Consider the following 10,477-nt stretch of genomic DNA (forward strand, 5'->3'; position numbering starts at 1 on the left):
CCCACAAACGGCGGTGCCAACTTTACCTCTTTGGCCGCGACCCGTGGCCCAAGCGCGACCTTCTCGCACAAAACGCAGGCTGCGCCATGTCCTAAAACAATCTATTCAAATGAAAATGTACTTGCTGTGGTCAAGTCCTATTTCAGAGATATAGCTTAGCGTGCATTCGCCGGACGCTCCTCCAGGTGCTGTGTGACCAAGGGATATAAAATGTGTGTGAGGGACCTACACGCTTGCAAAGGGTACCGCCAAGGCTGTCAACCTACTAGCGGGAATTCATTCGACAACAAAGGCCGGCTAAACCAACGCGGTACAGGACATGGTCACTCCTTGCCATGCACACCGTATACCGCTTAGGTCATTGACAGACTCGAGTCATATTAAAGATGCAAACACGTTATTCCGCTTGTTGTCTACGCCGCCTTGGTAGGTGGCGCCGTCTCGGCCAAAAGCCCAACGGCAATGCTGTCAGGGACTGAGATCTCCTCGAACGTCGTGAGCAATTCGGCGCCCGTTGCCGCTTTGAGAAACTTGCCGCCTAGGTGCGTCGCGAGGTTCTTCAAATGCGCAAAACTACTGTCGCCAAAGCCGACGCACGAGCTCTGGAGATTGTAGATGCTGTACGTCTTGGCGATACTCTGCGCAAACTTGACACCTTTCCCACTGCAAGTCGGCTCACCGTCGGAGAGGAAGAGAATGACGGGCGCGTACGTCTTGTGCTTGTTGCGCGAAAGCACCGCGTTGGCGCAACGCAGGCCATCGTCGTAGTTGGTCAAGCCTCCAGAGAACGGCAGCGAAATGTTGGCCATCTTGAGCAGTGGCTGGGCTTCGTGCACGATGCAGCCAGAACTACCGAATGTGACGACCGAGACAATGTCGTCGCAGTTTCGGCTCCGCGTCGACAGGATCTTCTCGATGTACGCATGGAAGGCCGCCGTGAGTGCATTCCACGGCTCTCCTTCCATGGACCAGGACGTGTCCAGGACGAAGACGTGGTGCTGGAGACCCTTTGCGGCAATGTGTCGGCATGTGAAGGCATGGCCTTGCACGAGGAACTGACCTGACGACAAAGTCTTGGTGTCGACCACTGGCTCGTGCCACGCGCCGAGGACGCAGTGCGACTTGGTGCCGCCGTCTTCCTTGTGTTCGGGCGCCTCGCACTCGAACGGGCACAGACCAAACGCCTCGTGTGCATCGCACTTCGCGACAGGGTCTTCCCATCCCAGTGTCTTCCAGTACGTGTCGTGGAGCACTTCGTCCATGGGCTGCGTCGGGTTGGACGCAAGCTTCATCGTACTGTGTCGGCGGCCGTCCTTGGCAGCGTACGTGCAGGCGTCGGCCGACGAGTGGGTACATAGAACGTAATGGACGTGGCCCCGACCGAGCTTGGTGCAGAAAAACGGACACATCTCGGCACTGCCGGCGTCGCCAGCCACATACTTGCAGTCACCATCGAGCTTTGCCTCCTGGTCGTCGTGCATGACAAAAGTCGTGTTGACCATGCCCCCGTGCGTCGCCGCATGCATACCCTTGTGTCCGTACACTTTGGTGCAGTAGTAGTTGCAGCACGGACAGCGCACGTCGCACGTGTGCACTTTGGCGTCGCAAAGATGGTCCTTGCCCTCGTGGTCAATGCAGCCCTCTCTGAACGGAACACTGCACTTCTTTCGGAGCCCGTCCATCGCTTGGTGCACAAGTTCGGTCGAGAGCGTCTCTTGCTTGACCTTTTTCTCACAAATACCGCCAGCCGTGCACTTGGCTTGACACGTGTGGTCGCCGCCGCACGAGTGCAGTGCGTCGACGGCGTGAAAGTGGTCGTCCGAGGCGCATGTGCCAGTGCAGCCGTCGTAGCTGCAGCGCTGCTGGCACCGACGCGAACCACACGCGTGCGTATCGTGGGTGAGACCAAGGAGGTGGCTGCACTCGTTGCGGCAGCTCTCTGCCTCGCATGCCTTGGGGCAGAGGTGCTGCGCGACGCCGCAGACGTGCGGTCCCACGTGGTCGACGTCGAGGTGGCAGATGTCGTCGCAGTTGCGGGCGCCAGCGAGATGGCATGCTTGCGGGCACGTGTGGCTCTTCTGACGGCAGTTGCACGCACCAGCGTGGCCAGCCACATCGCCACATGGCTCGTCGTCGTCACAGTGAGCGCAGCGTCCTTCGCAGCGGTGGCTTCCGCCGCAGTCGTGGGGCACGACGCTGTTGTCATGCAAGAACGACTGAAAGCACCCAAGCTTGCACTTGCTGCACGTGTGCTCGCACCGGCGGAGAAGCTGCTTGGTGTCTTGCATACATTTGTTAAAGTCGTCTTGAAGCATTTGGTCGCGCGCACCCCCGAGCGACTCGAACCAAGCGCGGACGCGGTGCTCGCGGCGCCACAGAACGTACTTCCAGAGCACGTCAAAGCGCGTTTCGTGGTCGCCGCGGCGTGGCACCGTGACGAAACGTGGCGCATCAGCGTGAGCATCGTTGTGACTTGACGCAGCGGCGTGCTGCACGTACCGCCCCAAGTAGTGGAGAAGAGTCGCCTTGGCCACCGAGAGGTTTGTCTCCGTGTCTCTTGGGCCACCCAACTCGAGACCAAAGTCGATCTCGGCATCCCGGGGCACAACCATGTCGACCAGACCCATCGCTTGGCGCTGCGCCACCATCGCATCATCGTCGTCGGCCCAAATGTCGGTCGATGTCGCTGTACTGGCCGCGTCGAGCTCGCCGTTGCGCAGCGCGTAGCGAAGCTGCCCGCGCAGCCACGCCATCTTGCCCGCCTGGATGTTGTCGCCCATCGGCGTCCAATCGCGTCGAGCGATCTTGGCGAGCGCAAAGGCCAGGCACTCGTGAAAGTCGGCGCCGCTGGAGAACGTCTTTCGGTCCCGCGCCTCGGCCAAACACGTCAACGCTTGGGCTAGACCGTGGTAGTAGCCGACGTTGTTGAGCGGTGCGCAGGCCGTGACGAGCACGCGGCCGCTGTACATGACGGTGAGAAAGTTCTCTGCCGTGGCGTTTTTGAGAAGGCTCTTCAACTTGGATTTGAACTCGCCGACGAGCGTATCGGTGTCGTTGGGGTTGACGTCCTTGGCGTTCATGTAGAGCCGACCGCTAAAGAGTCGCTCGTCGCCCTTGAGCATCGTGACGCCTTGCTGAAACTTGGCAAACATCGCGTCAATGTCCTTGTCGAAGCGCATCTCGATGCGGAAGATTGTGAGCTGCGAAATCGCCGCGTTGAGGACCGAGAGAAGCGTGTCTTCTTGCATGCTGCGCTCAAACGACCCGAGGCCTTCAAAGTCGAGGACGACCACCAGCGTATCACCGTACGGGCGCAGCGTGAGCCAGACGCCGTCCGTGCAGCGGGCACCCGAGATCGCAAACGAGCTGCCGGTGAGGTGGTTGAGAAAGTACGACTTGCCCGTGGACTGCTTCCCCATGGACGTGATGGCGACAATCGGGCCGCGCCACGCCTTGAGAATGTAGCTTGTGGGCCCGAAGACGATTTTCGGAACCATTTGATGGACCTCGGTGCACTGACTCAGCGTGACCGCGTTGCCGTTGCGCAGGAGCTCGAGCTCGTTGTCGCGGGCGCGGCAGATGGGCACGGGCACAAACCCAATCAACTCGAGGACCCAACGCCCAAGCGCCATCGTGGGCCACTCCAAGTCTCCGTTGACGACCGCGTCATTGGCCAGCGAGAGCGACGCGAGGCGCTTGTTGAGCTTTTTGAGCTTCTTCATGATCGCCTTGAGGACACTGGCGGCAGCTTTGCGTCGCTTGGGCGTCGACGCTTGTACATGCAGCTGCAGTGCCATTGGCAAGAGGTCAGCGTTCATGCCCGGCTTCTTCTTTGCGGCGTCATCGTCATCGTCGTCATCGTCGTCATCGTTGTCATCGTCGTCATCGTCGTCATTGCTGCGCGTCATGAACGCCCGGACGGGAAACTTCTCAAAGACGTGGAAGAGCGGTGCAAGCACGTGGCTTTCGCTGGCTGTCACAGGCGCCGCAGTGTGTGCGCAGCTCACGTCGATCCCGACCTTGCCGGTCACAATCGTCATCGCGAGAATGACCATATCGCCCGAGCTCTGGTCGAGAAGCACGATGGCGTCGTCGTACGCGTGGGCTTGAACGGCCGGCCAATTGAGCGCCTTAGATAACGTGACCTCTGCGACCAAGGGCAGCATCTCATGGCTCTGAATCTCGAGCGCGTGGAGGCAAAGGCGACGCGGGTGCTCGCCATCGTTTTCGTTGTCCAGCGGCTCAATGCGGACCATGAAGGCGCCGTTCTGGAGCTTGACGACCTTTGTCCCAGGCGTCGCAAAGGCAGGTATAAGCTGGGATTGCCGTTGCGTGCGCAAGTAGTACGAGTGGGCGCTGCCGTCACTGCCGACGACGAAGAGGCCGTGGTTGTCGCCGCCAAACAAGTGAAAGGCAGAGTACGGTGCAGCGGGGCCCAAGAGTAGCAAGTTGAACTGATGCGCCCGGTCAAGGACCTTGAACGACTCGCTGAACGTAAAGATGTCGACCTTGGTGTCCGAGTGCTGGAGCGCCAAGAGGCGATGCGACGCGTCAAAGTCGCAGCGCTCGACGAGCGTCGGAAAGGCCTTGGCCATGAGGCGCATCATGGGCCGCGCCCCGTTGGCCTGGAACGACTGCACGTGGGTCTTGTCGTCACAGATAAAGACGACGATGACAACGGTGCGGGGGTCGGTCACATACGAGACGTCGACCACGACTGCATCCCGCGGCAGTTTGATGCGACCAAGTGGCGCGTCGTTGACCGGCGTCAGCGTCAGCAGCGTCGCGCCGCCCGCAAGGTACTCATTTCGAAAGTGAACGTGGTTGTGCTTGACGTCATCGAGATACATGCAGAGCGCGGTTGATGATGAGTGTCTTGCGTTTGCAGTCGCCATCGCAGCGACAAACGCTTCGTGAATGATTTCTTCCTTCTCACGGCTCAACTTGCTCTTCAAATTTGTCTTGGCGGCCAGCGCGTTAAAGCACTGGTTTGTCGTAATGTCGACGACCAGCTCGCTCTGGAGGAACGCGACCACTTCTTGACACCACGCGTCGTAGCGGTCGCGGAGGATATCTTGGATGCGCGGCAAGATCAACTCCATCTCGGGCTTGTGCTTCTTGAGAAGCGGACACTTGAGATTGGCGGATGGGCCCGAGCGCCACCAGCGGGGCACCAACGATGGCAAATCCTCTGCTGCTGCAAGAAAGCCCGGATCTTGGACGAGAAGGCGCGCGTACTCGGCGTTGACAATGGCGGCAACGTCTGGATCAAACGTGGGGAGGAGCTTGATCACGGGCGAGAGCGCGGTCTGCAGCACCTCTTTCTGCTTCTGCAGGGCCTTGTGCGCGTCCGTCTCGTCCGCGGCCGCCATGCCATCTGTCAAGAAGAAGCGTTTGGCCCCCGCTCCGATGACGTTCATCTCGATCGCTGCAAGCTGCGCGGCTGCATCTGCCTTGGCTTGGACGCGCAGATCGGCCTCGAGGCTCTCCTTCGTGCTCGAGAGTTTTGCCGTCGGCAGCAAGTTCATCGCATCGAGCACCGCGCGCTTGCACTTGTGCGGGAGCAGCACTTGTATCTGGAGATAGTGCGTCTTCGCGGCCTCCAATAGCCACGTTGCAAAGGCGGCGGGTGACGCGATCGAGATCGACTCGGACGTTAGAAGAACGTCGTCGATTTGCGAGACGCGCATCGTGACTCCCGCGACACCCGTCGCCGCCACGAGCATTGCACCTGGCGTCGCCTTGGTTGGCGTCGATGCGACCTCGCACGTGACACTTTCGTCTTGGACCTTGGCCTCCGTGATGCACAACTCGATGGCAGTCTTCTTCTGGGCCGACTGGGCGCGCGTTTCGGCTGCTGCGAGCTCCAGTGCGTTCCAGTCGTCGTTTCCAAGGCAGACGCGGACGGTCGGCGTGAGCGTCGTAAGGAACCGCAGCGCGTAAGTTGCGCGCTCGCGCAGGTACTTTGGCGAAAACGAAGCGTCGAGAAGCCACGTAAAGAGCACGAGCTTGGGCCGGTCGCTCGTTTCGGGGAGCAGAATCGCATACACCCCTTCGTGGCTTGCGTCCAAGTACGTCTTGAGGTGCGTCGGCCACCAGCCTTGCGCGCGCAGGTCCACTTCGACCGCCGCCTGCTTGCCGTAGCACGCAACCACGTCAATGCCGCGGTTGAACTCGGCATCGTTGGAGCTGGGGTCAGCGTCAACGTTCGGGTCCTTCTTCAGTTCCGCCACGGTGGTGAGGCCCGCGTCGGCGTCCGAAACGACGTCGCTGCTCGCCGGCTTGACCTTGCCGGTGTTGCGGCCCGCATCGACGGCGTCGGCGCCACGCGTCCGCTTGTCGTCGACACCGTTGAGACACGCGTTGATGAAGTGACCGAGCTGGCCGTCGGGCGACGCGGCGTTGGCGTCGACGACGCCGAGTGCGCGGAGGAGGCGGAAGAGCTCGGTTTCCTGGAGCGTGGGCTGGAAGACCTCGGAGCCGTCGTCGCGGCGAGGCACGGTCTGGAGCAGGTGGTAGCAGTTGAGCGCTTCGTAGCTCATCGCCACGCTGCTTTCGGTCATGCTGGTGGCTTGAAAGGCAATTGCAAAATGAGTTGGAAGCGATGCACCGATCGTTTCGATGCACTTGATCATTTTCTTGCACTGTGTTGACGACCATGCGACTGTCGCTCGTTCGCAAGGATGCACGAGATTGTAAATTTTGAATCCCACCACAATCAATGCAGCTGGGGCCGACACCAAGCAAACCCATCTCGTCCGATTTCCAGGACAGCACCAGTAGCCGCGCCGTGGATCGTGCTCGATTGAGTCTTCGCCAGTCCAGACGAAGTTCGTCAACCAGTCTGCGCAACGAATAGAGGCCAACTTCATTATCCCGTGCAGCAGAGGTGCGACTCCCTGTCAAATCGATGCCATTGGCCTAGAATAGACCGGCATTTCTAGTTGCTTGGGCGTGGTTGTAGCTCATGTGGGTACTTGATGATTTTATCATTTGACAGGGTACTTGTGTCGTACCGAGGTGGACAAGCGCAGAAAACACAAAGACACGGGAGTGGTCGTCGGCAAATTGATGATATTGATTTACTTTCCTACACGAGTCTTGGTGTCCCTGCTATCTACGATGCACTGGTTGAACCAGCTACGAAGCACGGTGTCGGCCTTTGTGACTCATTGCTTGGGCCGTCACTGGAGATCGGGGCAACGTTAGAGTCAATCTGGTCCGCGCGACTATAGACCGGCCAGGGACAGCCCGGAACCTCGGCCGACCAGCTGGTGGTCTGGGCATCACGCACGCGGATCATCGCCTCACGGGGAAGAGTTATCACGCGCGAGGCGGAGATGGGCACCACACTTGCAGTGCCACGGTACGTGCGAGCGCAGTTCGCAGCCTCGATTCATCGTACACATAGTTGCGCGTCGAGACCAAATGGTTGGCTATCGTGCCAAGAGAAAGTAGCCAAAGCACATCACAAGGGCAAATCGATGAGCACTGTCGTATACAAACACCTAGGTATCTTTCGACACACTGTACTTTCACAACGGCAAGCTTGCCGTGCGCAGAGCAAAGGGGTCGTCACCGCCAGGACCTTGGTGAACTGGTATGGTCGGGCACCAAAGTGGGTTAGAAGGTGTGCCGATCAATAATGTCCAGCATCGTCCGATGGATCTCTGCAGGTTTGATTCATCGTCAGGTCGGAGCGAGCGCTCATGATTAGCTCAGAGGTTGTGGTGAGATGACTTGCAGAGGGCACGATGGGTATTGCATATTCTGTTGCGTCTCGTTGCTTTCGGAGAGCGTTGCTTTGGCAGAACGAAGCTTCGACGTCGCTCGCTTCGGTGTAGGCTGGACCTGAGCCCGAACTTTGAAGTTGTATTACAATTGAACCTGCTGGTCCATATCTTCGGTACTATAGGGTAAACAGAAACCCAATTCTTCATAACATTCTACATAGTACAAATTGGCTAAAACATCGACGCATCAATTAACTCGACCTGCAACTGCGCCTGCGCGGCCAACTTTGCAAACGCACCATCCGGCGTTGCCAGCAATGCCGTCGGTGTGTCGTACTCGATGCCGCGGCCAGCGTCCAGCACCAGAATCCGATCGGCGTCGACGATCGTGTGGAGCCGATACGCAATGATGAGCATCGTCACGTCCACAAAACACTCCTTGATCGTCGCTTGGATGCGCTTGTCGGACTCGAGGTCAATGTTCGCGGTGGCTTCGTCGAGGACGACGACCTTGCTCTGCCGGAGCAAAGCGCGGGCGATGCAGAGCAGCTGGCGCTGGCCAACAGAAAAGTTGCTGCCGCGCTCGGCGACCTCATCGTCCAGCGAGCCAATCGCGTCGGCCAAGTGGACTTGCTTGAGCACGCGCCAGAGCTCGTCGTCGCTCAAAGCACGCGACGGATCCAAGTTGAAGCGGATGGAGCCCGAGAAGAGCACCGGGTCTTGCGGGATGATCGTCAGCCGCGACCGGAGCGTCGTCACTGGCACAGTACCAAGATCGACGCCGTCAAGGACAACGGAGCCCGATGTTAGCGACACCATGCGGAAGAGCGACGCCACGAGCGAGCTCTTGCCACCGCCGGTGCGGCCGACGATACCCACCTTGGTGCCATCGGGTACCGTGAACGACACATCTTGGAGGACGAGGTCGAGGTGGTCGCGGTACCGCATCGAGACGTTTGCAAACGAAAGAATGCCCGTTTTGGGCCATGACGCGTCAACAGCACCGAGGAGCGTCACCGTGTTGTCGTCTTCGCTTGGGAGCGACTCGTAGTGACTGAGCCGCTCGACCGACGTCATGAGATTTTGCACGGTCGAATACATTTTCGAGAGCTTGGACAAGAAGCCCGAGAGCTGCGACGCGTACGTGAGCGTCAAGCCCGCGGCGGCGAGCCCGATCGACGCTTTGGTCGCAACGCAGATGAAGGCAACGCCTGCAAGGATACCAGCGCTGAGCCAATCGAGGCGCATGTGGAACCAGCGCGCCGAACAGTTGTAGAGAAACGAGAGACCCATGTAGTGGTCGATCGCGTCACGTTGCTTGGTGAGGAAGAGGTCGGTTTTGCCAAATGCTCGAATCGTCGAGGGACCGCTGAGCGCCTCTGCAACGAGTGTGACGACCGGCGACCGACTGATGCTCTCGAGCCGCTTGAGCTCGCTTGACGACTTGTTGTAGTACTGCTGCAGCTTGAAGAAGAGCAAGAAGATCGGGACGTACGCAATGAGAATGTACGGCGTCGAGAGAGCGCACACGATGAGGATGACGAGGATCTGAAAGAGGAATTGGAGCACGAGAAGACCAAAGTACGGCAACTGCGAGTCGATTTGGTCCAAGTCGCTCGAGAATCGGTTGAGAATGCGACCAATGGGCGTGACGTCAAAAAAGGTGGTGACGGGCGCACGCAAGATCTTGCGGAGGAGCATCGCATGCAGCGACTGCGAGCACTGAATCCCGACGAGCAAAACGTGTAGCGACCGGCCGTAGACCAAGAGCACCGAGAGGAGCGCGCACCCGAGGTACATGTACCCGGACGAGATGGAAGCTCTCATCTCCGTATGGTTGGCCCAGTAGCTCATGAACCAGTCGGTCATTGTCAGCGACGTCTGTGAGACCGTAAAGAACGTGGCAATCGACGCCGCCACGACAAGTCTAGCCAAGGCACTTAAGTGAGTTTGAGATCGCAGTAGAATAGATGGCAACGCCAGAATTCGACGAACCCGTTGTAGCCGCTGGCGCCAAAGTACGTCTTGTACGTTGCGGCCGAGACGGCACCTTTGGCGCGGTCTTCCTTCTCAACAAGGCCGCTTGGAGTCGCCTTCTTGGGAGGGCGTGAGCACCGACTTGATTCCTTGATCTACATCTAGCGGCGTATCGGTGTCATTCGACGCGGCAAAGGTCATCAAATGCGCGTGCGTCGACTTGAGCGACTCGTATGTGCCGTCACCGACGATTGCGCCGTCGTCGAGGACCAAGATTCGGTCCGCGAGCGGAAGAAAGTGGTAGTGACTGTTGAGCACCAGCACGGTCGACTTGCTTCGAAGAAGGCCGCGAATGCAGTCGTGAAACACCGCCGTGGCCACATGCACATCGAGCGCGCTCAGCGGATCGTCGAGGAGGTAGATGTCGGCATCGCGATGGTACACGCCCCGCGCCAAGCTCACGCGCGCCTTTTGACCGCCGCTCAAGTTGATGCCGCGCTCGCCAATCTCGGTCGCGTCGCCGTTCGGCAGCATGGCGAGGTCGGGTCCGAGCTGGCACGCAGAGAGGACGGCGTCATAGTAGTCGGCGTCAAAGGCGTTGTGGAAGAGAATGTTGTTCTTGAGCGTCGAGTGTTGGATCCAAGCCTCCTGGTTGACGTACGAGAGGCGGCCACAGACAGAGCGCTGGCCACTCATTTGGTGGATCTCGCCAAGAATCGCGCTCATGAGGCTCGACTTGCCGCTGCCGACGGGACCAACGACGATCG

At 59.2% G+C, this 10,477-nt stretch overlaps 2 protein-coding genes across 2 annotated transcripts; both read right to left on the bottom strand.

Moving 5' to 3' along the window:
- Nucleotides 1-363: 363 nt before the first annotated feature.
- Nucleotides 364-6,563, bottom strand: SDRG_04553 (hypothetical protein; the record flags this gene model as incomplete). Its single annotated transcript, XM_008610228.1, has 1 exon — nt 364-6,563. The coding sequence occupies one exon, from the start codon at nt 6,561-6,563 to the stop codon at nt 414-416; it is 6,150 nt and encodes a 2,049-aa protein (XP_008608450.1). The 3' UTR covers nt 364-413.
- A 1,390-nt stretch (nt 6,564-7,953) lies between these two features.
- SDRG_04554 (hypothetical protein) lies at nt 7,954-10,436 on the bottom strand (the record flags this gene model as incomplete). The annotated part of the gene is made up of 3 exons (XM_008610229.1): nt 7,954-9,660; nt 9,729-9,829; nt 9,870-10,436. The coding sequence occupies 3 exons, from the start codon at nt 10,434-10,436 to the stop codon at nt 7,965-7,967; spliced, it is 2,364 nt and encodes a 787-aa protein (XP_008608451.1). The 3' UTR covers nt 7,954-7,964.
- Nucleotides 10,437-10,477: the final 41 nt, after the last annotated feature.

Source organism: Saprolegnia diclina (assembly GCF_000281045.1).
Source record: "Saprolegnia diclina VS20 unplaced genomic scaffold supercont1.11, whole genome shotgun sequence".
Classification (NCBI taxonomy): Eukaryota; Oomycota; class Saprolegniomycetes; order Saprolegniales; family Saprolegniaceae; genus Saprolegnia; species Saprolegnia diclina.